The sequence below is a fragment of the Phalangium opilio genome, unplaced genomic scaffold (genome assembly GCF_054372755.1).
Source record: "Phalangium opilio isolate 3A_F unplaced genomic scaffold, DU_Popi_V2 ptg000209l_1, whole genome shotgun sequence".
NCBI lineage: Eukaryota > Metazoa > Arthropoda > Arachnida > Opiliones > Phalangiidae > Phalangium > Phalangium opilio.
The window spans coordinates 14,664,525-14,692,323 of NW_028324217.1; the positions used below are offsets into that span (position 1 = coordinate 14,664,525).

At 36.0% G+C, this 27,799-nt stretch overlaps 1 protein-coding gene across 6 annotated transcripts; it reads left to right on the forward strand.

Moving 5' to 3' along the window:
• Window positions 1-608: 608 nt before the first annotated feature.
• On the forward strand, window positions 609-27,596 carry LOC149620784 (ATP-binding cassette sub-family C member 4-like). Of its 6 annotated transcripts, XR_016375579.1 has the most exons (18): window positions 609-838; window positions 1,062-1,166; window positions 1,226-1,315; window positions 1,372-1,563; window positions 1,859-2,040; window positions 2,141-2,237; window positions 2,305-2,532; window positions 3,520-3,692; window positions 7,580-7,881; window positions 13,670-13,749; window positions 13,805-13,955; window positions 20,077-20,307; window positions 20,387-20,487; window positions 22,024-22,380; window positions 22,441-22,530; window positions 26,947-27,024; window positions 27,092-27,225; window positions 27,304-27,438. XR_016375579.1 is itself a non-coding variant. In XM_089855948.1 (17 exons), the coding sequence occupies exons 1-17, from the start codon at window positions 785-787 to the stop codon at window positions 27,466-27,468; spliced, it is 2,877 nt and encodes a 958-aa protein (XP_089712074.1). In that variant the 5' UTR covers window positions 609-784; the 3' UTR covers window positions 27,469-27,596. The 6 variants fall into 6 exon arrangements, 4 of the variants coding, with proteins under 4 accessions (XP_089712074.1, XP_089712075.1, XP_089712076.1 ...); XR_016375580.1 differs by lacking the exon at window positions 27,304-27,438 and having other exon boundaries at window positions 22,458-22,530; window positions 27,092-27,153; XM_089855948.1 differs by having other exon boundaries at window positions 26,947-27,225; window positions 27,304-27,596.
• Window positions 27,597-27,799: the final 203 nt, after the last annotated feature.

Consider the following 27,799-nt stretch of genomic DNA (forward strand, 5'->3'; position numbering starts at 1 on the left):
TAAGAAGCAAGCGTGCTATATACAGGGTTCTATCCCGTTTTCCGGTCCCTTTAGAGATTCAGCGTTCATGGGCATTGGGCTGAAGCCTGAAAAAATCACGCCCTGCTCTTGTGAAGAAAGACTACCAAAGGAGGAGCTCGAGATTTCTAACAGGGTTAGGAAAAGGGGAAAAACTAACCCCTTCCATGAAATTAACAGGAGTTCTTACCCCATGTTAAATTTAAAATTAGTAAAGTACAATTAAAATCCAAAAAACTAATAACGAATATTAAAATGAAAATAAAAAATAAACTGTATCAAACCACGAAATTCCACTAAACATAGTTTTGAAAAGATAGAAATATAAAGGTAAAAGCGCATGAACTTGTAAATATAAAAATAAATCAAAATGACAGTTGCAAAACCCCAAAAATATAAAAGCTGGGTTTTTCTGTATCGGAACTTCGGAAGAGTGTCGTTAGGGGAAAATTTTAGGAAACTCTTTTTCACTTTAAAAAGCCAAGTCACTCCTAAAATCGGACGGTATCGGAGAGGAGTCAAAAAGTAGGCTCCCTAACGGAGCGTAAGAAAAAAATATAAGTAGATTCTTTAAAAGAGTAATAGTTCGGCTCACTAATGGAGCATTATTTCAAATTAGTTCGGCTCAATAATGGAGCATTATATTAAAAATAGTTCGGCTCACTAATGGAGCATTATAACAAAACAATAACAATTTGTAGATAGATTTCGTAAAATTTCATTAAAGTTTGTTCATTCGTTACATCCGGAATTGTCTCATAAACAAATGGATAATCCTAAAATTATCACCCCAGCAAAGACGTACGCTATACCAGCCATTGTAATTGTTTACTTCCTATGGTAAATTAATGGACTTCTGCTGGTACTGCTTAAATGATCTATCACCTTGTTCCGCTCCGCTTAGCACGTTATCCTTGCGTTTGTTCAGAATTAATTGAGTGGATTAAAATCCACCGTGATGATAATTTTCTTTTTCTTTTTGACTTAGTCGAAGTCCAGAATTGAACACACTCTTGACTTGTTATTTTGATTTCTTTCTACAGACGTTTCTTGAACTTGAAGAGAAAACTGATAAAGGAAATAACGCTTGTGTTGAAAAGACTACGAGTGACATATGGATTGACAATGTTTCCGCAAAATGGATAGAAGTATTTTAATTTTCGCAGTTTTATTGAACCATATTTTAATAAATATAACATTAATAAAGGAGTCAGAGGAATTTACTTTAACCAATATAAGTTTGAATATTAAAGCGGGTGAATTATTGGCAATCGTTGGACCTGTAGGATCAGGAAAAGTAATGCACGCACTAATTCGTTATCGAGGTTTATATTTACTCTATTTTTTCATTAGTCTTCTTTACTCATGTCAATATTGGGTGAGTTACCACCCTTAATTGGGAACATCAAAATTCAAGGACAAATAGGATATTCGTCTCAAGAGTCATGGTTGTACGGTGGAACAATTCAACAAAATATATTGTTTGGACAACCTATGGATAGAGACAAATACGAAAGAGTTTTACACGCATGCGCGCTAAAAGAGGTAATATAACAGATTTTTCGTTTTGATCAGTATAAAAACCTGGCAACAATGTATTTTTGAAGAAAGTAAAATTAGTAACAGGCCTTTTATTCCACGAGATGGGTTAAAAAAAGTGTCTGGTTTGAGGTAATTTCAGGTAAAGTTAATATACTCTCTCATCAAAATGGTGATTTAAAATAGACAATGAGATATTCAAAAATATCTGTACGTGTTGAATAGAAAGATACTGTTATTCATTTTGCGTCTTTAAAATTATCCATTCCTGATAAAATGTATTAAATATATTAATCTCTAGGATATTCGTATACTACCCTACGGTGATCAGACTTTAGTTGGCGAGAAAGGAGTTTCTTTGAGCGGTGGTCAAAAAGCGCGTGTTAATTTGGCCAGAGTCGTGTATATGGATGCTGATATATACCTAATGGACGACCCTTTAAGCGCTGTGGATGTGTCTGTCGCCAAACACTTATTTGAAAAGTATTTATTTATACTAAATTATAGCTTGTACTTTGGATATAGAATGATAGAAAAATAACTCATTTCTTCTTAAACTATAAAATTAATTTCATACTTAAAGGTGTATCGATGGACATCTGAAGAAAAAAACACGTGTTTTAATAACGCATCAAGTGCAGTTTTTGAAAGCCGTTGACAAAATAGTTATAATGAAACAAGTAATTTGACAAAAAATCTCTGTTGAAAATTAACTTAAAAGAATGAACGGTTTATTTGTTTTTAAAGGGAGGTATTGCTGCGGTTGGTTCTTACGAAGACATAATTTCGCAGGGTTTTGATTTGTTGTCATTATCTGACAAAGATACAGGCGCTGAGGGAAAATATGGGCCAAAATCTATTGCATTTTTCCGAGATGACTCTTATTCGCCTTCACCAGAAAAAGGTGGTTCTATTAATGCGTGCGATGAATTAAAAGAACTTGAAAATATTCTAGCAGACGCTTCCATTAAAATAGTAAGATTTTTAACATTGTTCGATTACGGGAAAAGAATAAAGCGCACAGAAATTAAACTTACAGACTACATATAGAGAAATGAGATTGAATATATATTAAGAAGTAGGTTCGACTGTAAATAAGGTTGAGTTTTATCAGAGGAAAAATAGTATTGCGACTGCTTTTAGTGATAATTTACGGTATAAGACGGTGTTTTGTAAACTACTTCCAGTCTTCCACTGATAAATAATGAGATACAGTGCAATAATGTGCACGATTTGTGCACATATATTATTCTCGATTGGAAGTACATTTCTATTTCTGACGACATAAGCTGCGTGAAAATGCGTTTTAAGGACCTTAATGCAAGCGGTATTTTTGATGAGAAAAGCTTAAATCATCATTAATCTTATTGCAAAACAAAATGCGTGCTCGATATAGTTAAAAGCTACTTAACATGGATATTTAAAACTTGATACCTTGTTTTTGGAAACCCAAATATAACATTTTATCAACAAGAAGAAATAATCTTGACTATAATTTCTTTATAAACATTTTTAAAGGGTCTAATACAATTGAGAAAAAAAATTATATCTGATAATGGATATCACACGTTTCTTGAATGCAAGGTTTATCGCGTTTTAAGTTAAAATGAGTTTTGTAGCTTCATCCATAAAAGGAAAAACTTCATCAAGAATATGTTAAAGGGCACTTATTTTTAAAATAACCTGGTTTCAACCTTATAATTTAATATGCAGCTACAATTAACTATCAGAATTTTGGTATCTTAACCCTATCTCGGATGCAAAGATGTTTGCGTGTACTTGTTAATTCTCTTAAAATGCTTTGGTGCGATTGTAAATTCTCATCCTTCGATTTGTTTAATGCAAAGTTCAAAGTCTACCTTAATTATTCCTTAAAATGAAAATCAGTGCTGAAATTTTCGAAAACAATTGCTTCAAAGGATAGATGAAATTTCGAGAAATGATACTTGGCTGTTTTTTTAGACAGAAATTCCAAAGGAAATGACGGAGCAAAATACTGAAGGTTCAATCAAAGCCTCGACCTACTTCAATTATATAAAAGCTGGAGGTGGAATTTTCCTTGGAGTTTTTATAATATTGGTGAACCTTGCAACCCAATTCATCTATAGTTACAGTGATTATTGGCTTTCTTTATGGTTCGTTAACCTTAATATATTTTTTACCGTAACTAACATAACAACAAAATGTATGGCAGTATGCGAAGTACGTTAGTGAAGGTGTGTTTCACAGTCAAAAGTTGTTTCTGCCACCCAAGTTGTTTTCAGCCATAATTTCTATCAGAAGTGAGATGAGACTAGAAGTGAAGGGCTCTAGCATTGATAGTAGATCCTGGCACTAGTGAACAAATTTGAGGATTTTATGCCGCTTCCCACACGCTAAAACTAGAGAGAAAAAAATTGGTCGAGTTCCAAAAACATTTCCCACCCCCTTCCCCTCAACCTAAAGCCGCGGAACACGGACACGGCTCCTTGAATCTAGTTCGGTCGTCTACCACCGCGAGCGTCTCACGTTTTGGAGGGGAATTTCTGAAACCGCCACCAGAGGGCCAGCCGTTGGTGTGTTATCAAGAATATTCACTTTCGCCGAGTGAAGAATTTGGTTAGCTCAGTACTTGTGGTTTCATCTCACTTCTGTTTCTATCTATAGCATCTTAAAAATCATTCCTAGCATTACGCTAATGGCAATGCCGTTCTTACTTATTAATTGGTATAAAAGCCGATGAACATAAATATATTCAAGAAAGTGGTTTATTCCTTATACACAGCCACAATTCGTTACCACACTCTTAAAATCAAAGGTGTTATTTAGCACCTTTTGTCTTAATTTTGACGGGTCCAAAAACAGCACCATTAAAGTGGTTAAATAACGCCTCTGAAGGTTTTAAATGGCCCATTTTCAACACTTTGCGTCTTAAAAATATTTTCTCCCGACACATTTATTACACCTTATAAAGCTTTATCTTACACCTTTTAAAAACCATATATTTAAAACGTGTTCTTAAAGTGTCTGTATGTTCTTCTAATATTCTTCAAAAGGCGTCATTTTTGGCTTGAAGTGTGAAATAGTGCCGAAAAGGAATATTACACTCTTTAAAGGTACTACATCTTAAAAATATTTCACACTGACACATTTATTACGCCTCATTGAACTATTTCTTACACCTTTTAAAAGCAATATTTTTAAAAGGTGTTCTTTAAGTGTTTGTATGTTCTTCCAATATTCTTCAAATGGCGTGAATTTGAACTACTGAAGTGGGAAATACTGCAGAAAAGGCGTGAAATATTGTAGGAAGCCTGTATTACACAGCGTGATTTTAATACAGTTTGCCACCTTTACCACATCGTGCTACACTCACTAAAGATGCTACACATACTTTTCACTGTACACTCAAAAATATTTAGTGCTTTAACACCTTTTAAAGTAGTTTTTATTGGTCCACATTTTACACAGACCGAAACCATAATTTGAAAGTCCCATTTGACCAAACTCCCGCAATTTAGGCGGTTTTCGAACAGTGGTAAATAGCCTCAAATGACTACACTTAAGTGTTCATTGCTAACATTTCTCTGATAATAACATAGTTGCAAGGTGATACATTATTTAACGATTTGAAGGCTTATCTAATTATAAGGGAAAGGTGAAATAAGCCATAATCCATAACATATCCCTTGTTATTATTGTAAGATGATGCTTAAAGGGTATGAGAAGCTTCGTTTGAAAAACCTCTGATTTATATAGCAAAAGATAGAATTAATTACTGTGAATTCAGAAATATCAAGCTTTTAATTCTCCGATTTCTAGTTATTTGGCAATATGCATTTGAAAATGCTTCATATGAAATTATTTAAAATCCACTTTTTAAAAGTTTTTAAGAAAGGCTACAACGTTTTCTTGTTTTTGACGTCACGCACGCGAGATGGTGCCACTCTCTCCGCTATCAAAGCATAGACAGAGCACGAGACGGGTATAGCTCGCGCTCGCGCTCGCGCTCCTTGTATAGGTTTGCCCGTGTGATGTCATAAACCAACCGAACAAGCTGACAAGACAAAATAATTTATATATCGAAGCTCAGTTTTCGTGATTTTCCAATGGATTTTAAAAATAGAAACTTTGGTTCAATTATATTAAAAACTTTATATTTTGAAAGTAGAGACTTGAAAGTGTAATATAATACCACTTTCGTGCTAAAATATGATATGAAATTGTAAATTCCCATACCCTTTAAAAAGATAAATTGACATTTAAATTATGGTAAATAAACATGTTCCAGTAACTTGTTGAGATATTTATGGATTTTTAATGAAAGGTTTGTCTGTAGTTCAAATTTACATCCGCAGAATCACGAAATTTTAGTGCAGAAGAAATTTTGTTATTATATGGGTTCTCTAAACTATTAATTCAATCGATAACCGATACTTTGGACCGTATACGCAGAGTGTGGGCGTCGTGAGCACTTAACGATAAATTAACCTTGTTTGATTAGATTAAAAATGTTAAACCCGGGATGCAATGTGTCAAAACAATGATTATAGAACTTTATGGGAAATGTCAAATAAGGTAGACTTAGAAACTGTTCTTTAGATATTAAGCTGAAAGGATTTAAACACACTTATTTGAACAATGGGTGTCGAAAATAAGAATGGAAATTGTTCAACAGAGGTGCAGTTTAACACCTTTTCAACTCGTCTTTCGTACTAAAAGATAATTGTTACTCTTTTATGTGTGTTGTTCAGCACCTTTGCGAGCTTAAAATAACACTTTTAAGTGTGTCGCATAACAACTTTAAGAGTGTCTCGTAACGCCTTTAAAAGTGTCGCGTAACGCCTTTAAGAGTGTCGCGTAACGCCTTTAAGAGTGTCGCGTAACGCCTTTAAGAGTGTCGCGTAACGCCTTTAAGAGTGTCGCGTAACGCCTTTAAGAGTGTCGCGTAACGCCTTTAAGAGTGTCGCGTAACGCCTTTAAGAGTGTCGCGTAACGCCTTTAAGAGTGTCGCGTAACGCCTTTAAGAGTGTCGCGTAACGCCTTTAAGAGTGTCGCGTAACGCCTTTAAGAGTGTCGCGTAACGCCTTTAAGAGTGTCACGTAACACTTTTAAGAATGCCGCGTAACGCTTTTAAAAGTGTCACATAACACATTTAGCTGGTTTTATAAAGCTACCATACCACCTGATCACCAATTTCTTAGCTACGTTTTACTCAGGGATAAAGATATTTTGTAAAGAAAATATCATCTTTAAAAATGCTGTTATATTTAATTTAATACGAACAATTAAGTCTTTTTCCTTGACTTTATAATCTTTGGATTGACTTCAAAATTAAAACAGAAACGGAAGACCTCATTTAAGAAACAAGTTATTGATTTTCTATCCCGCAGTATTATTATTTAATTTCCGTGTTTAATTTCAAACGGTGTTTTAAAGGTTTTTATTACCGAATTTACACCTTAAATTGTCCGGAAAACTCAAGGTGACGAAACTCTATTTTGGGTGTTTTTAATTTGTAAAAAGTGTTTTCTTGAATTACACTCTTTTGAAACTTCCATTTCGCTAAATATTAATTGTCCACAAAACTATTTCATATTAATATTAATAATAATCATAAATCAGTGAAAAAAGCGAAATTGTTCTCTCGCCTCTCTTGCCGCTCTCGTGTTATTGTATGAGACAGTATAACTATAAATAGAAATTAAAAATTTACAGAATTGTGCTAAAAAATACCAGTTTATAAAATTTAAAGTCTGAGATCTACCCTTATAACACCCTTTTTGAGAAAAAGGAGTAATTCCAGATACATTTTACACCTATATTAACTTAGCTTTTTTCGTAGATAATGGTCACCTTTAAAATACCAATATAACACCGTTTTTGTTATTCATGTGAAAATGTTAGGTGTTATATAGGTGTGTTTAAAAATTACACCATTTTCACTCCAAAGAAACACTCAATTTATTGTGTGTGCAAATTCGATTAAACTGCAAGATTGATGTCAAAACGAACAATTCATTTTGTTTCATTTAATTTCTAGGACAAAAGCAGAAGAAGAAAAGAGCAAGTTAATGCATTCAGAAAATGACACAGTGAATTTGAATTCTACAATGTCGACAGAAACTAGTGGAATTAATTGGAACAGTATAACGGGAGATTTCAGTAACAAATATTCCAGCATATACACGTATTCTGGTTTCATGGCAACACTATTTGTACTTTCTATAACAAGAACAATTACCTTCTTTATACTATGCATGAAGTCGTCTGTCAATCTTCATGATAAAATGTTTCAATGCGTTTGCCGGACCCCCATATCTTTCTTCGATAAAAACCCAGTTGGTGAGTTACGTAACTTTTAATTATCAAGTGATTTTCTTAAATTATTTAAGTTTTTGATATATCAGTTTACTTCCCCATAATACTGTTTTAGAAAAGATGGCAATTAATTATTAGGGCTAGTATTTTAGAAAAGGTGGCAGCCAAGTATTAGGACCAATATTTTTAAAGGGTGGCAACAAATTTTAAGGGTTACTATTTTCGAAAAATTAAAACTTCTTAATAAATAGGTCTACGCGATGGCGCTTTAGTACATTTATTTTTTGTTCACAATCCTAACCTATCCTCTCCTGTCCTAGTTTTAATTGAATCGTTATTGTTTTACATAATAAATAAACAAACATAATATATTTATAAAATGATAATATTGTATTTAAATATTTTCTGGAAATGAATGTTTTTGTCGCATAATTTGACACATTTATATGTCTTTCCCAAACAAACTTGTCGTAATATTAATTGAATTAATATTTTTATATATAATAGTTTAACTAAGGTCCTTCTACTATGCATTTAGCTCCTCTGGTGTTTAAATCCTATTATTATTTGAAGGCTTATGCTCTACCACTGTACTGCGGTGATTCGAAGAATTTCCATTACAAACTAAATAAACTATCTCTTGAATTAACAATTCCCGTTCAAAAGAACTGACAATTCTAGATAAAAACAAATATAATATTTCGGTAGCTGATAATATGTTTTTAATAGTCATATTGTGTTTAATTTTTGAAAGTATCAAAGTTTCCATAGAAATAATTACCTATCGTGAAGGTATACTCCCATTGAACATATTCTGTATAATTCTAAGTCGGTAGAAATCTCACTAGAACGGACGTTCTCAATTTACAGAAATCCCATTAAGACATACTTTCCAAATTGACAGATGTCCCATTAAGACGAAACGTCCCAATGAACAGAAATCCGTTTACACGAAACGTCCCAATGAACCAGTGATCGGCATTTTTGATATTTTTCTTCCCTCTCCCACTCACACCTTTTTTCAAATATTGACCAAAGCGCCGCTCTCCTCTCCCATCTCATAAGATGGTGAAATATTTTTAAACCTCTCCTCTCCTTATTTTATCAAATTCAAATACAATTCCATCATCTCACGTGATCAAAATGGCGCTTTTCTATAGAAACCTCTCCTCTATGGCTCACCTCTTTTATTTTATAAAATGGAACCAAATATCAAGCGCACTACTGTTCGTCAGTGTTATTGAAAACTCATTTTTGAGTCCTCTCCTTTCAGTAATATTCATTTTCTCTCATTTCATGGCAGCCCTCAAATCAGAGCCTTTGTTTGGCTCTCCTCTCCTCCTCTCCTTTCAGTTTTTTTTCTAGTAGATATATCTCTCGGTGAGTTTATCCCGGGTTTTGTATATCATCTCATTTTAAGCACCTGCAATATCATCTGATATTTTTCACTCATCTCATTTAAACACCCATGAAGCCTTAGTTTTGAACTCATAACTATTTCTTCAATCTCACATCATTTTATTAATAGCGCTCATCTCATTTCATTATTAGCATTTATCTCATTTTAAAAGGGTGTTTTATTATATTACACGGCTCGAGCAAGCTTCAATGAAGTGTACTTTTTGTTTTTATACACGAGTATTTGGTGTTCGTTCATGCACCAATGCTATAAAATAAGGCGCAAAGTACCTTTTCTCAGTGAGCATCTAATAGAGTTTAATCAAAGCTAACCAGATAAAAAATTATGAAAGGCAAAATTAAAAGAGGTGAAGTCAAACATTATTAATAAAATTGTCATTGTTGACAAAGACGGGAAAGTGTAAAAGATAAGTGTAGAATATTAATTGCCTGAAATAACAGATATTCAAATTTTCCATTTCGAAAACATGATTATAAAACATCAATAAATTGATAAAATTCTTATCTTAATTTTTTCCACCAAATTTACTTCAGTAAATATAATTTTACATGAAAGATCTGCATAATTTTAAAAAAAGAACACGTTTGCATTTTATTTTCTCTCATGCATTTACAATTAGGTTGAGAATTCGGCCCTATAAGAATAATAAAATATACAGAAATTGTTTTCGTTAATTGTAAAGTTTGCGAAGTTTTAAAAATTTACGTGTTGTGTTGCTCTCAAGATATCACGATCAATCTACAGATTTTTTCGACACTAATAGTGAAATCACAATGAAAATGCCTATGTTATTTTCCGCTTAGTAATATTTCCAATTTTAAAATATAAAAATTTAAACTGATATATATACCATATCAATATTTCCAATTTTATAATATAAAACTTTAATCTACATTTTTTCATATATCTGAGTATTTGAATCTTCTATAAGCAAAATATAAAGTAGAACATTGTATCCCTTAAAAAATTCTTGAAGCTGACTTATTTTCTAGAACTACTAGAAAAATACTGTGTTTAAATTTTTTGGGCAAATAAAATTTAGGTGAAAAAACTAGGATAATAATTTTTTCAGATAATTAATGATTTATAATAATTTCTTCAAAAAGAAAAACTTGAATATCTGTACTTCAGGCAATTAATTTTCTATACTTATCTTTTACACTTTCCCTTTTTTGCCTACAAAGGAAGTTTTTATTAATATCTTCTAATTCAGTCTTAATATTATTTAAAATTGTTTAGAATCATTGGAAAGAACACGTATTAGGGCGTAGCGCGTCCATCGGTAATCTCATAAGGACATCTCTCTAAGGGCCCAAGATTCTATATTACGGTTGAAATGTATGTATGTCCGATTTGGTCAGCCATCCGTCTCATCTCAAGTGGTATAATAATTGTATAGCCTAAACACAGGCCGAGCGCATTCGTTGCAAAGTAACCCGGCATTGAACATTTTTCCCTCCTTCAAAGATTTCTCACGACAGCTCTTCGTGATTTTTACTAAGCGCGAATATACCTTTTGTGACTGAGAGAGCTGGGGGGGTCTGGCAATTCTCTTACTTATTTTTCCCCTCAGGCCTTCCTCTCTCGCCTACCCGTGTGTTTTAGTTTGATTCCCAACCGCTTGGGAGCGTTATCTCAGAGCTCGCGTCTAGACCACGACCGGCTTAGGATATCCGTCGTGGCTGATTTTGAAAATTATTTTTCTCTCCCGCGAATTTCACGAAAAATTCTGAAGGAGTCCCTATACAAAATCTACGTCACATCTAGCAGAACTAGATGTTTTTGCTAATAGATGCGCTTGGGCCCTTAGAGAGATGATTTCCTTATGGTAATCTAGCTTCATTACCAGTAGTCGGTAATCTACCACTCTTTTAGAATATTAAAGCATATCTTATTAACGCGTGTTTTAAATTCTTTGAACCCCTATAAATAACATAAGTCGCTTCAAAAATAATCTCAAAATTTATCAAAAGTACAAACTCAAAACACGTTATCCCGTAATTTCCGTTAAGCTTAAAAAAAAACTGACATCCTCCATTAAATAAACCTTTATTATGGTTGAGATAGTAGGGTTTCGGCTTTGAAAGTAACTCATTTAAGTTTCAGTCGGTGCAAAGTTTCTCTTTTCTATTTTTCAGTTAGAAACAAGTATTTTTTACATACTGCCCAAAATATGTCTCCCATCAACCACTCCTTTCATCCAGTATCTCACCAAGCACTTCTATCATCAAGTATAACGACATCTCGTCAACCTCTCCTTTCATCGAGCTTAAAAACTTCTCATCAACCACTCATTTCATGACACATAAAAAAAACCTATTTCATATCAACCACTCATTCCATGGAAAACCCAAAACGTATATCACAGACTCACTTCAAGAAAAAAACGCTCAAAAAATAGCCTCTCACCTATCACTCCACTCATGGACTACCGAAAAATCATATCTCACATCCAACTACTCTCTTCATGATCGAAAACAATTGCTCTCAACACTAGGTTATCTCTCCGAGTTTTGAAAATAATATATCTCACCACTAAAGTTACTCGTGGAGGTTGAAAAACCACCTTTCATCTCAAACTCACCTCCAATTTCAAATTTTAGTACCTCTCCTCTCCTGCTCATATCACAAGCTCAAAAAAGCCCTCTCTTTTACTCAGAAATTACTCAAAATTAGGAGTAGGAGATGAGAGCGCCCATCACTGCAATGAACAGAAATCCGTTTACACGAAACGTCCCAATGAACAGAAATCCGTTTACACGAAACGTCCCAATGAACAGAAATCCGTTTACACGAAACGTACCAAAGAACAGAGACTCGATTTGTTGTATTGATTTTGATTTCGTGATTCGAACCTGAGCTTCAATCCAGAGGCTCGGGTTTATATAGGGTTCAAAAATGGTAAATTACGCCGTAATTTAGCGCGTAAATTTACGAAAATTCAAAAATAAATTATATTGATCGTTTTTAAGCTAAATAATGAAAAATACCGCTTGAACATACGTAGCTATACTTTCTGTAGCATAGTGTCCTACATTATTTAAAAACCGAGTTTTGTATGTTTGCAGCTCAAAATATACTTTTGAGCAGCAACATCCTTTTTCTTCTTCTTACCCATTTTGCAAACTATTGCTGTTTCACGTTTTTAGAACAAAATTCTAACAACTACAGCGTTTCCAGCTGACGCAAAGGAACTCGACAACAAGAATAGACGAGAAAATACAATTTTATTTCCTTTTTCAAATTTTTCCCAAGCTTGCCGTTCGACCATGTATGACTTACTCATGAGAAGAAATAAGTGTGCATGTTCGGGTAGAGCAAAACATGGACCTTGAGACCATTTTCCAAGAGATAGAAATAAGAATTCGGTGGTAAATTACCATCGTTGTAATTTACCAGTGTATTATCTCGTTAATGACCAGGGTAATTACCGTTTTCGTAATTTACCCGAGAAAATCGTAAATTACAGTTACCCTGGTAAATTACTGTGTAAATTACCATGATACTTAACCGATTTAGAATCCTAGGTTTACACCCAGGAGGACATACATATACATGTCGTAAATATTTTAATTAACCTAGTATGTGCATCAATAACAGTAAAGATTCATCTAACATTAAGACAGGTGAGGTTAGGTTTGTAAACGACAAATGATGCTTTATTAAATGATCACTTCCAAATCAAATTTTAATATATTTTATATTATAATTTTCTTAATGTATTATTTTTCAAATAGGTATGTATTAATAATGATTTATTTAACATTAAGACATGATATGTTCGATTAGGGGAGGTGAAGTTAGGTTTGTGAACTAAAAATAAATATATCGACTTGAATTCTTGTAGACCTATTAGTAATAATTTTCACCTTTCCAAAATATTAGTCCTAATACCCAAAGACCTATGATTCTGGTTTTGGAAGCTAATATGTGTACCTTCAAACACACATACACACCACGACGTGGTCGTAACAGATTCTCACTGTGACATACGTCACTCGGAGAGTTATAAATTTCGATGTTCAGCCAAACGAAAATTCGAAATCTGTTTTGATAATTCTGACTTAAATGGCACTTTTATTGACAAGGGGCACCTTAAGGCTAGACTTATTACTAAAATACAGTCCTTTGAGGGTTGTGAATTCTCTATTTCGTGTAGGGTACGGGTACTTGAAAAGTTCCATTATGAATAGGGTGTCGGGTTGTTTGACGGGTACTGAAATAATTAGGACTGGCAATAGAAACAATAGTCGGGTTCTTTTTGGGTAGCAAAAAATGATTTCGAATCAAAAATATTTGGTTTATGTCTTTACTTTCAGATCAGTGTGTTTTAATATCTCATTTCACTTCATTTAATTGTCAGCTTATGAAAGTTTCAACTGCATTTTTCAGGAAGAATTCTCAACCGCTTTACCAAAGATATGGGACTAATAGATGACCAACTACCTTTTACAATTGTGGATTTTACCGCGGTAAGTTTCGTGAAATATTGTTGGCTGAAAACGTTAATTTGAAATTTTCCGGCAGAATCTACTTACTCTAATCGCTATTGTTGGTATTGTTATCTACGTCACTCCATTTTCTTCAATTCCAACATTCGTCTTAATATTTCTGTTCATATTTATTCGAAAATATTACATCGCGACCTCAAGAGATCTGAAAAGGCTTGAAGGAACAAGTAAGAAACTGGAAAACATACATACATGGTTTAAACTTTCTCATTATGCGTTTTAGTCAAAAGGAGATGATCTAAAAGGACATAGCTTTACAGCCTAGGAATGAAGGTATTGTGTGTCAGGTTCTCTCTAACGAACGTCTCATCTCGAGTGTTCCTAAAACTTGATATCCCAAGGCTAGACCGAATGTATTTACTGTAGAGTAAATGGTAGTTGAACACCCAAAGTTTTTCTCTCCTAACATTTTTTTTCGGCGCCAACTAACATCAGCCGCAGAAAGCTGGGTCTCACTAAAACAATTCCACCCCCCTTAAAAAATTAACGAAACTTCAATTTTTGGATTGGAGGTTGGGTCCGCTTGTGGTGAGTTACTCAGCCAATAGAGAGAGGATATCTTATAAGACGATCGGAGTTTACGTTATGGCGGAGCAAGTTACGAATAACAAATCGGGTGTAAATGTATTAATTTAGAAATGGATAAAAGGCTCTCAAAACAAACTCAGAGTATTTCCGTGCCAGAAAAATATAATTCAGTCGACTTTCTTTAAAAACGTTTGCACTCCACACGATACACCGTTGCCATAAAAAACGCAAACACCGTGCACTTGGATGAACCCTCCATGCTTGAACTTACTCGGATAAAAAAATTAACCCCGCCTGTTTTACTTCACTCTCCACCGCTGTGGAGCGCTGATTCAAAAGCTCGTTCTCGGTCGTGGCCGATATTTTAGAAATTTTATCTCTCCATTCACGCGAGCTCCATTGGGAACTTTAAAAAGCTTAACATCAGAACTTTCAGACACAGAGGCTACGGCAAAAAATCTTACATAGGAACTTGGTGTAACATTATTCTACCAAGGATGATAGGGGGTGGATACGAATTCTGAGAGAAATACGCGCCGTAACTTCGGACGCGATTGGGTCTGGTGGGACGCTAAAAATGGGGGAGGAATACTCGGGACGAAAGGCAGGTGAGCTACCTCAGAACTAGACCCTATTTAGCGCCATCGTGTTGGCCTAATTTTGCATGCATATTGCCAAAGTTATTTTAAACCTTTTCCTCATAAATAAAATTTTCAATTGATACACTAAATTTTATATAAACTTAATTTTTAATAATTATTGCTTCGAAATTGTTCCAAAAATAATAGTGTACGTAGATGACGCTGCATTAGGGAAACGCCGGTAGGGATTTATTTGAACGCGCTGGGCGTCACCTAGAGTTGTTAATTCCTATTTCAAGGACGATTGAAAAGATTAGCCATTTGATGAAAAAAAATGGAATTTAACTACTAACGCATTGTGATGAAACAAAACATGATTTTACTATGTTTGAAAAAACTTACATTGATTATTAAACCTTTTCTTCTTTCGCGCATAAAAATGATCATTTTACACCGTAGTTAGAAGTTAAAAACATTATTTAATGAAATATTTGATCATATAATCCTTTCAATCCCCTTGAAAGCGGAACAAAGAACTCTATCAGACGCGTTTAGCGCCGTCAAAGAAATTCCTACCGGCGTTTCCCTATTGCAGCGTCATCTATGAGCACTATTATTTTAGCAACAATTTCGAAACAATAATTTTTAAATATTAACTCTATATAAAATTTAATGTTTCAATTGCAAATTTTATTTATGAGAAAAAGGTTTAAAATAACTTTGGCAATATACATGCAAAATTAGGCCTACACGATGGCGCTAAATAGTGTCTAGTTCTGAGGTAGCCCACCTGTCTTTCGTCCCGAGTATTCCTCCCCCGTTTTTAGCGTCCCACCAGACCCAATCGCGTCCGAAGTTACGGCGTGTATTTCTCTCAGAATTCGTATCCACCCCCTATCATCCTTGATTCTACTTGTGGTTTTAGTAGATTTATAAAAATTTTGCCATCTCGTGGTAACCTCGGGAACTTTAATTTAAAAATGTCCATTCCGTTAACTCAGAGAGATTTTATATAGGGAGTGGAAACTGAGGAATATTATGTAGCTCGAAAATCACGTGATCAACAAAACTGTCCAGGTCTGTTTCCGGTATAATTTTTGAGGCCCCTCCCTCTAGGGTGAGTCTAGAATGTTGTGGGAGGGTCTCTAGGGGAGATGGGCACTACCGTTTTTAGGGAAAGGGAACGGTCTGACTAAAATAACTTCAAATGGCGCCAATCGCACTCGAAATCGCGAACCCTTATTGGGTAATTGTACCACCAACAGTGATTGAGGGCAACCTTTAAAATTAAAGGAGTGTCATGTGACCGGAAATTTTCCTGGCCATTTTTAGCGTCGTAGCCTACTTGTTTGATTTACATTGTATTTAGCACTGTCAAAGGCAAGAGCTTCCACTCTCTATTATAAATTCTCTCTGGTTAACTTTAGATGTTTGAGAGTTTTCGTATGATTTGTTTGGGTTGGTAACTTGCATACATTGTTTTTAAGATAGATAATATGTTCCTCTTATTCAGGCAGTTAGTATTCAAAAGTACGTTTTCAAATGTTTTGTCAGGTAAATAGACAAAATCACTTAAGCCTTGGCACACAAAACCTGTTAAAATATTGTTTTCCAAATTTTCCATTAGCGGAATGGGGCGCGGGATACCCAACTCTTCATAGGTATATGCGTAAAACATTTTATTTACTTTAATGGTGATTTTCATTCAACATTTCAAAACTACGAAGTGGCAGTGGCTACGATTACATGGGTACAAAAAGCATACGAAACACCAACCGACTTGACCCCGTAAATCGGTAAATTGAATGTTTCCGGTTCTTATAGTTTTGGCCGCGAGGGTGTGTTTCGAAGAAACATTTTACAGCCGTCATTTATTCCTGTTAGTTTTTTTTCATCCATGGTTAAAAGTCCAGCAGCTGAGCTAAAGTACTATTCAAACTTTCCCACTAAAAACACGCCCCTTACCCCGGAACAGGAAAATATGGTCTCGCTGAATTGGTCTCGCCATTTTGGTCTTGCCTATTTGGTCGCGGGACTAATTGGTCTCACCGATTTGGTCTCGGGAGTCGGGACTATTTGGTATCGTGATTATTTGGTCTCGGGACTATTTGGTATCGTGATTATTTGGTCTCGGGACTATTTGGTATCGTGATTATTTGGTCTCGGGACTATTTGGTATCGTGATTATTTGGTCTCGGGACTATTTGGTATCGTGATTATTTGGTATCGTGATTATTTGGTCTCGGGACTATTTGGTATCGTGATTATTTGGTATCGTGATTATTTGGTCTCGGGACTATTTGGTCTCGGGACTATTTCGTATCGTGATTATTTGGTCTCGGGAATATTTGGTCTCGGGACTATTTCGTATCGTGATTATTTGGTCTCGGGACTATTTGGTATAGTGATTAATTGGTCTCGGTACTATTTGGTATCGTGATTATTTGGTCTCGGGACAGTTTGGTCTCGTCATTATTTGGTTACCAAATTCGTTGCCACCTTTCCAAAACAATGGTTCCAATAATTCGTTGCCACCTTTTCCAAAATATTCTCTTATTAATTAGTTGCCACCTTTCCTTAATATTCTACTATCAATTAGCTGCCACCTTTTCCTTAATATTCTCCTATCAATTAGCTGCCACCTTTTCCAAAATATTCTGCTATTAATTAGCTGCCACCTTTTCCAAAACATTATCCTACTAATTAGCTGCCACCTTTTACAATATATTCTCTTAATAGTTAGCTGCCACCTTTTCCAAAATATTCTCCTATTAATTAGCTGCCACCTTTTCCAAAATATTCTCCTATTAATTATCTGACACCTTTTACAAAATATTCCATTTTGCTAATTAATTGTTCGTGGTAAGAGGCGGGCTTTTAATACTCATATAAATAATCTTTTTACCTCCAAACAAGGTTGGGTTGGGTTAGGTTAAGTTTAGTTAGTTTAGGTTCGGTTCGGTTCGGTTAAATTTGGGTGTTTTAAAAAATTCTGAAGGGGTGTGCAACGGATATTTTCGTTGCACAATTCAAATTTTAGTTGTTTCCCAAAAGTCCGTTAGCCATTATAGTTATAACCTAAGTTTTGTAGTGGGAAAGGTTTGAATGGTTAACCTATAGGGACGTGTCAATAAAAGACTGGGAATAGCGTTTTGGTGGCGACTTCGTGGCGCCACCAGAGCTTGGTCATTGTTCAACCCCTCTTTCGCCGGCCGAGTCTTTCTTTCTTTATTGTTACCTTACCCTTTCAAAAAATATACTGTCGTACCTTGGATGCTGTAAATAGCTCTGTTATATACTGTAGCGTAACTTTAGGCTTATTTGTATTGAAATGTCTTTTCTCGGTATTGTGCATAGAAATTGTACTGTTTAAGTTAAAGACGCCAGATAGTCGCCAGATCTTATCGTTGCCCATAGAATTTGCCACCGCGACGTGGTCAAAATTATTTTCCCGCGCTCGCGCCCTAACACCAAGAACAGTAACCGCCAAATTCTCGATTCGTTAACCAATCGGCGTTCAAATCGACGCTCTCAACCAATCAGTGAACAAAGACTTCAAGCCACAAAGATTTCAAGTCATCGAAATTCTATAAAAAGGACTGAACACCACAATGAGATAACCAGAACATAGAGATCCGAGATTCAAGAAAGACACTCTTGATGACTGCTCGATAGAACCGAAGTCCATCTCCGGGTACTTCTCCCATGGCGGGAACGGAACTCCACCACGGTTCCGGAGAGTCGCTGTAAACCACTGGTCGACCGGACAAGTCTTGATTCTTCACCTTTGGCGCCAACCAACACTCTTTACTACAACGTCTACGTTTTTCACTTCCGTCCGATCCGTCTAGTGTCGCCGCAAGTCTCGGTGACAATCGCGCAACTATGAACTCCGTTGTGATGAGTACTCTTTCGCATAACGCTAACGCGCATTTAATTTAATTTAATATAATATAAAGTGGCAACTAAATTTAGTAATTTAATTTAATCTGGCGTGCATGCTATTATTTTGGGGGTGCATGTGTCGGGGTTATAAAATGTTAATGGTATTATAGTAATTAGTCGGTTTTAATTTTAAACAATCTGAATTAATCAGGGTATTGTATTGTTTGGAAAATAATTGAAATATAGTAGATCCATGGTACGACAACCCATTCTCTTTAATTCACTTACAAATTCGTAGTTTATAGTTTCTAAATCAATGCACACGGTTGTTAGTAGTCGGCCGCCTGAAGAGGGGGGTAAAAATCGTGGCAGGTGATATTTTTTTTAAAACGCGACTTTCGTGTCCCGAGACCCAATTGTTCCTGGACCACTTTGTCCCGAGACCCAATTGTACCGGGACCAATTTGTCTCGAGACCAAAGTGTCCCGAGACCCATTTTCCCCCAGACCCATTTGTCCCGGGACCCATTTGTTCCAAGACCAATTCGGCGAGACCAAATTGTCGCGTACCGCCCTTACCCACCCCTTTTAGCCAGGCCGGAGCCCCCCACCACCTCTGAGAGCAGAACGGAAAAACACCAAATATTTTTTCAAGTTCAGACTGGGGGTTAAAATGGGGCATGAAATTCCGAACCTTAACATGAGCTATTGCTTGTAGCGACATCTTCGAGTTTACGTTTGAAACACTCTTCGAATATACATTTCTTATCGTAATTTAAAAACAATTAAACTTAAAAATCTCAAATTATACCATAAACTACGTCTGGCTTTTATAGATCGTCAGAAGTAAAGTTTTTGTCATTCGCATTATTAGAACTTGAGATAATAGGTACAGGAACTTTCAAAGTAACGCGATTCATTTTTAATTAATATTAATTAATCTCTCATGCTATCATTATCAAAAATATATCATGAACTAAAGAAGATTTCAATTTATATTTTATTTAAAACTAGTGCTCGGCATTTTCTATCCAATATCCACAAATTGGTGGATAACCGATTATTTATAAACTAAGTTGTGGATTATAAAACGATTTAACATGTAAGTTCTGTGGATAATTTTCGAGTATGGATAAAGATAAAATAACGTGGATAATGGATAGATAACGCCGAGCTCTATTCAAAACCACTAACTAATAGCATTTGTGGTTCGTTAGATAATAGGGACGGGAAATTAGCCTTTTCAGCCTGTTAAAAATAATTTTTTTGGTTAGAAACATAATAACTTCTTTCAGCAAGGAGTCCTGTCTTTTCTCACCTCTCGACATCACTCTGTGGAATTACAACTATTCGAGCATCTGGCGTTCAGCAAAAATTCGTGAAGGATTTCTGCTCGCTACAAGACAACCACACATCAACTTGGTTTACTCTCTTATCTGCCTCAAGATGGTTCGCTTCACTGTTGGATCAACTAACAGTCGTGTACATCACGTGTGTAACAATATTTTTGATGATCATAAATTCCGGTAATTTTAATTTCGAATTGTGTGGAACATGTTTTAAAAATAATTTTTCCAATTGTAATATTTCTTGAATATCAAACAGAAACCACTGGAGGCAATGTTGGCTTGTTACTGTCCAACGCACTAGCGCTCATAGGCCTTTTCCAGTATTCAGTAAATCAATCGGCGGATTTGGAAAATCAGGTCAGTAGCAAAAATTTGAAAAAAAGCTGATATAATTTTGAATTCTTATAAACTTAGCACGAATTATTTTAACCTAAAGAATTGTGAGATAAATTATAACTAAAAATAAGTGCAATGGTTTTTTACTCAAAAGTATTCGATATTGATGTTTTTTTTTGAAATATTTTATGTTCTTAATTGTATTTATTATTACGAAAAAGTAAAAATAGAGCTAATATCGCAAGTATTATGAACGGTTTGAAACAAAACCTAGAGGTCCTGGTAGGCCATATCAAAGACTTTGAACATTCCCATACCTCTTAAAAAATCGAACACTCCCATAAATCTTAGAGACTTCATACATTTTTAAGACTTCGAACATTTTCATACATCTTAAAGGCTTCGAACATTCCCATACATCTTAAAGACTTCGAATATTCCTATACATCTTAAAGACTTCGAACATTCCGATACATCTTAGAGACTTTGAACATTCCCATACGAGCAGTCGGACTCGAACACGAGTGCTCTCGCTGACCCAATATTAGTTAATTTCATCTATGGACAAGCAAAGCTCTGTAAAAATAAAAGAATTGTAGCATTTTTATGACCAAGTAGAAAACCGACTCTACTAAAAAAACTGACATCTTGGAATAAGTTAGCTTTCTTATATACAGGGTGTTTGTGAAAGGTCCATCAATAATGAAGGGGCGTATTTATTGGGCCATGTTCTATGACATTTTGCCGTCCGAGCCACTGTTTTCAAGTTATGATTGGAGTAATTTACGGATGACCCCTTAAATTTAATTAAGAAATTGAAAGACAGCGCTAATTTAATGAAGGGGTCATCCCTAAAATATTCAAATCATAACTCGAAAACCGTGGCTCGGACGGCAAAATGTCATAGAACATTTTCGACTCAAAATGGCCCAATAAATACGCCCTTTCATTATTGATGGACTTTTCACAAACACCCTGTATATATATAATATCAACTGGTCGTATAAAAATATTTATTTGAATCTAGTTGAATCGAAATGAAATCAAGGAAACATATTTAAAGATTAGATCTATAAAAAAATTTGAAAGACAAACGGAATTTCAATTATCTTTGGATTGATAATCTTTAGTTCAGATTTGCAAGATTTTTAGGGAAAAATCTGACCAACTGCCTCAGAAATTCTTCTCAGTTAATTTAAGTTACGAAGAATATGGTAGTGTAGTTTTAGTCCCAGTTACCATGTTTTTGTATCAAATATTTGTCTTATATTTTGGAACTAGCACCGATAAATTGACAAATTTTACTATTAATGATTTTTTATCGAAATTATTCTAATGGAAAGTAAAATAGTTTAGAGTGTGGGAGGATGGTTATAGAAACGTTATATCTCCATGTTTTTAGTAAAACGGAAAAAATGTTGCTAAAGTAGTAATGTAAGGCTTTTATATGTCAAAATGTAGTCCTGCTTGATAAAGTTTTTTGAACCTTACAAATTTAAAATAGTTCTTCTGAAAAAGTATGAGTTAAAATGATGAAACGTGAGAAAAATATTACAGATGACTGCAGTTGAAAGAGTTTTTGAATATACGAAATTAAAAGCTGAAGCGGCATTAGAATCACAGAAGGACAAAAAGCCGCCAGCCGATTGGCCAGTGCTAGGAGCAATAAAAATTCACAACCTCAGCTTAAGTTACTCCACTGGTGGTGATGTTTCAGTCTTAAAAAATCTGAATTGTCAAATCCGAGGAGGTGAAAAAGTGGGAATTATAGGACGAACAGGTGCTGGAAAGAGCTCCATCATTTCTGCACTGTTTCGAATGACTGAACCTCAAGGTGAATTAAGGATCGATGATGTCAACGTGAAAGAAATTGGATTACATGATTTACGTAGAAATATTTCTATAATCCCCCAGGTAATGTGATTTTCTTATTTTTAAAGCTTTAATTTGTTTTCATTAAAACATTTCTTGAAGGATCCTTTCCTATTCAGTGGCTCAATGAAAAGAAATCTAGATCCATTTCACGTCAAATCGGATGAAGAACTTTGGACAGCGTTAGATCAAGTATGAAAGCTATATATATATATATTTACTTTCACCTGTCCGCTTTTTGTTCAAACAAACAAAGGGAAACTAAACACTACCAGCAAAAGATAACTGTGTATTGCGTAAACATCAAAGTTAATTCTATGAGAGCGGTAACTCTCTTAAGATAAGACTTCATACTGCTCTTAAGGAGAGTTTTTTGTTTGGATGTAACTTTTTTCGTATTATGTTTAGTGTTTTGCAAAAACACGGATCTACAATCCAGGCCCTTAATATGCGGTTAAAATTTCAAAGAGATCCATTAATTAGTTTATTTTATAAAAAATAAAGTTGCTAAGGGTGGCTTTCATTTTCATAAAATTATTCAGTGAGTTTGGCAAAAAAAGGGAAATTTTCCCATAGGAATAACATGGGAAATGTTTGCTGTGATAGCCAAAGTTTCTCGACCATTTTTTGAAGACTATTTGTTCGATAGGTCAGAAAACGGTTTTAAATGAAAGGTTGAACATTAAACTGGTGCCTTTTGAAGTTTCACTAAAACAATTAAGTTCAAGTATGGTTTTTCATAATTTTAATTACATACTCTAAATTGCGTTTTTTACCCTGAAACTGTGGAACATACAACTTTTCAGTGGTATGGGTTAGGTAGTCGTTTCACCGCGATTATAGCGCCTTTATAGACGATTATACTAGGTAAGCGAACAAAGGTAATTAAACTAGGTTAGCGATCAAGGGTAGTTGAACTAGGTTAGTGATCAAGGGTAATTGAACGAGGTTCGCGATCAAGGGTGATTGAACTAGATTCGCGATCAAGGGTTATTGAACTAGGTTAGCAATCAAGGCTAATCGAACTAGGTTAGCGATCAAGGCTAATCGAACTAGGTTAGTGATTAAGGCTAATCGAACTAGGTCAGCGATGAAGGCTAATCGTACTAGGTCAGCGATCAATGGTGATCGAACTAGGGTAGCGATCAAGGGTGATTGAACTAGGGTAGCGATCAAGGGTGATTGAACTAGGTTAGCGATCAAGGGTGATTGAACTAGGTTAGCGATCAAAGGTGATTGAACTAGGTTAGCGATCAAGGGTGATTGAACTAGGCTAGCGATCAAGGTTGATTGTACTAGGTTTGCGATCAAGGGTGATTGAACTAGGTTTGCGATCAAGGGTGATTGAACTAGGTTTCCCAATTGCAACCGAGATTCTGCGGGGATGGGATTTTTTACAAGCGGAGGTGAAGTGCGTTGCTGTTTCTGCCAAAGTCCCAGAGGCTAAGTTCTAACAGAAACCTCGTGGAGTGGAGGATACTTACATCAGTGTAAAATGTGCGATAACGACAGTTTCGAGACAACAGGACATGTGGTACTTGAGTGTGAAGCATTTATGGAGTGGCGGAATTAGCAATGCTGGGAGGAGGGAGATAATTGTGTTTACGACTGGTACTGGAATTTGAAGGAGGCGGGAGTAGTACACGAGGAAGCAAATGCCGTGGTGGAGAGTTAGGACAGTGAGTAAGTGGCAGCCAATGAGTTATCCTTATTACGGAAACGTTAAAGGCCCTTGGTCCTAAGGCAAATCTCGCACTTCTGGATATACTCAATTATCAGCGGGCCCAACGTAAAGTGCCTATAACATGGCTCCATTCTCGAGTATCACTTATTTACAAAGGAAAATCAAAGGATGTATCGGACCTAACTTCCTACCGACCTATCGCTGTGTCTTCAATTATGTATAAATTGTATGCCAGTCTCCTTAAAAACAGGCTAAGCCCATTTTTGGAATCTAACAACCGGCTCCACTCAGCGCAGGGCGGCTTTCGAAAAGGGAGAAGGCTCGGAGATTGTTTATTCGTGATAACTCAACTAATCGACATTGCGCAGCGCTCACGTTCCCCACTTGAAGTAGTATTCCTGGATATACAAAAGGCATACGATTCTGTCGATAGGATTAAACTATGGGCTGTACTCAGAGAAAAAGAGGTTCCAGCAGATTTTATAGCCGTCATTCAACGGCTATATACAGGATGTAACTACGCCTATACATTAGATAACTGCACCACACCGCCAATTCCGAGCCACGTTGGGCTTCGTCAGGGTTGCCCGCTCTCCCCAGTACTTTTTCTTGTTTACATTGATAAACTAGCCGTTCAACTGCATTCCCTCGAAAACGGTGCCACTCTCCCGGCTGTTTGTGACGGTGACGCGGTGACGATTTCGTGCGTCCTCTATGCCGATGATATTGTGCTATTTGCCAACACAACAGAAGCGATGCAATCTCTACTTGATGTGTGTAGTCACTTTGCCGATGATGTGGGCCTCCGATTTAGCCCAGAGAAGTCCAATTCTTTGGCGTATCACCGAATAGAACCCCCGCCTTCTTACCACGTGCAGGGTTTCTTGATCCCAGAAGTCTCGCGTTACACATACTTGGAGGTCAATCTCACCAACGTCGACAATTACCTCTCCAAAGCGTCTGCTGACCTAGCGAAGAAGTGCAACAGTCTCCGTTGGGCAGTTAGAAACTTAGCGAACGGCTCTTATAACCAATACACGGTCGGCCGAACGTTGTGGAAGACGGTGGCAGTTCCTGCGTTAACACACGGGAATGACGTTCTGTGCTACCCAGCTTCACTGATGTCGACGCTTGACAGAACTGAGTCCATGGTCGGCCGCTCTGCGATAAATGCAGGCCCGATGGCGGCTTATGCCGCTATTCAGGGCGAAATGGGTTGGTTCACAATGGAGGCCAGGGAGGCCAAGTCAAAGCTTAAATACCTGGGTTGCCTGAAATTCTTGCCCGCAACTCACCTGGTCAAACAAGTATATGACTCAATTCGATCTAATGGCCTGGTTACGGCATGGACCATACGTGTCGCAAACCTGGACCGGAAGTATGGTAAAGGTACAATGCGCGGAAGAATTGAAACATATAGTGAGTGTGAGAATATAGTGGACGGGGAGGCAAGAGGGCACGCCCAAAGGATTTGGAGAGACGCAGTCGCGAATAAAAATAGCCTACGACATTATATCGCAAAACGAAATCCTTACCCGGAAATATTCTACGACGGTACACACGCCAGTGGTCTCCTGTTTCAGGCTCGTTCAGGCTCCCTACTAACTGGGGTCCGCCAATCAGAGATAGGGAACTGCCCACCTGTTTGTATATTGTGTGGAGAGGCGGACGAGGACACAAAACATGTTCTATTGGAGTGCCCAGCCACTGTTTCAGGCGCGGATGCCATAATTTGGCGATTAGAAAACTATGGTAAACCATTGGAGGTCATGCTCGGTTTGAAAGGGGAACCCTGGAGATATGACGTTGTAAGAGGTATCCTCTCCCTGTGGTGGGCCAAGAAACAGGCTTGGCGTAGGGAAAACCATCGGGATCAAAACGCCGGGTTTGATGGCTGGCAATTTTTTCGCCCATAAAGAAGTGACCTATACGTGTGTGCGTGACTAATTTAATTATTTAATTTTTACTCATCATTTCAAGTTTTCATTCTTATGTTACCACTTTGTATTCAGTTTTATTGTATTTTATTTTATTGCTGAGCTCCTCCAACAGAGGAGCCGCCCCGTTATAAAGGGGTGTACTTTGTACGGCTTCCTTAATAAACCTATAAACCTATAAACGTATTCGCCTGTTTTGTAACAAACGCTGTGCGTGAGAAACCGCCAAAAGAGTTAAATGAGGATCTCCCATCAATAAAACAGTTACATACAACGTCATATCCTATATATGGAAATATTTTCAGGAAACTGATCAACATCTTTACTATTTAAAGGAAAGGAGAAGCTTCGTTTGAAAAACCTCTGATTTTTATAACAAAAGATAGAATTGTGAATTCAAAAATATCAAGCTTTTAATTCCCCGATTTCTGCTTATTTGGCAATATGCATTTGAAAATGCTTCATATGAAAATATATGAAATCCACTTTTTATGAAAGGCTAAGATGTTTCCCGTGCTCCGACGCCACAGGTATATTTTTCACGTGAGATGGTGCCACTCTCTCCGCTATCAGACCCAAAGTTTAGACTGGCGAGAACGGGCTAGACGCGAATAGGATTCCCGCGCTTTTTTCCCTCTCACGTCATAGTGATGTCATCAAACGGGTGAACAAGCTCGAAAAGACAAAATCATTGATGTATCGAAACTGAGTTTTCGTGATTTTTCAACGGATTTTAAAAATAGAAACTTTGGTTCAATTATATTAAAAACTTGATATTTTGAAAGTAGAGACTCGAAAGTGTAACATAATACCACTTTCGTGGTAAAATATGATATGAAATTGTAAATGCCCATTCCTTTTAAGGAGTTTTGCTAAATTCTAAACCATCAACATAACCTATGGTTGCCTCTAAATAACCAAACACTTCTGACTTACTTTTTTCCTCCATGATGAATAAGAATAAGAATTAAGAATACGTTTTTCTAGGTTCAACTGAAGGACGTCGTAATGGAAATGCAAGGGGGTTTGGAAAGTCATATATCCGAAGGCGGTGGAAATTTAAGCGTAGGCCAGCGCCAGTTGATCTGTCTTGCAAGGGCTTTGCTAAGAAAAAACAAAATTCTTGTTCTAGACGAAGCAACTGCAAATGTAGATCACAATACAGACTCCCTAATACAGAAAACAATCCGACAGAAATTTCGAAACTGCACAGTGTTAACAATAGCCCATCGACTAAACACAATCATGGACTCGGACAAAATAATGGTAAACATCTCAGTTTATAAATTTAACATTGCTGCCGTAAATGACTGCAAAATTTAATATTATTATTATTCTTATTAGGTTTTAAAAGCTGGTCGAATAGTTGAATTTGACGACCCTTTGAAGCTTTTGAATGACCGCTCATCTGCACTGTCGGAAATGTTCAATGAATTAGACCCATTGATGAAAAAGCAGCTTTACGACATTGCTGTTCGTTCTAAAAATCAAGATTCCTACAATAATTAAATATGCTCAAATAAGATCATCTAAATTTCCTAATAAATTAATGAATATAAATGAATCTTGTATTCTTTTTCCAAGAATAGACAGTTTAAGAGATAAGGGTTCAAAAGGCACAGGTCTCTTAAAACATAAGACTATTTACTACGATGAACTACAAGACAGTATAGAGCAAGTGCCCTTCAAGATACCAACACTAATAAAATATTGATATTTTATTTTAATTTTCTCTAAACATCAGTTATATTCCAGAAAAATAACAAACGACTCATTTTCCTGAATGTTCAACTATTGTTCTCTATTTATAAGCAACTGCTGACGATAAAATTAAAATAAT

Coding starts and splice junctions, on each gene's coding strand:
- LOC149620784 (XM_089855948.1), top strand. CDS start 785: ATGGATAATCCTAAAATTATCACCCCAGCAAAGACGTACGCTATACCA. Junction 7,882..13,669: donor CTTCGATAAAAACCCAGTTG/GTGAGTTACGTA, acceptor TGCATTTTTCAG/GAAGAATTCTCAACCGCTTT. Junction 13,956..20,076: donor GAAAAGGCTTGAAGGAACAA/GTAAGAAACTGG, acceptor AACTTCTTTCAG/CAAGGAGTCCTGTCTTTTCT.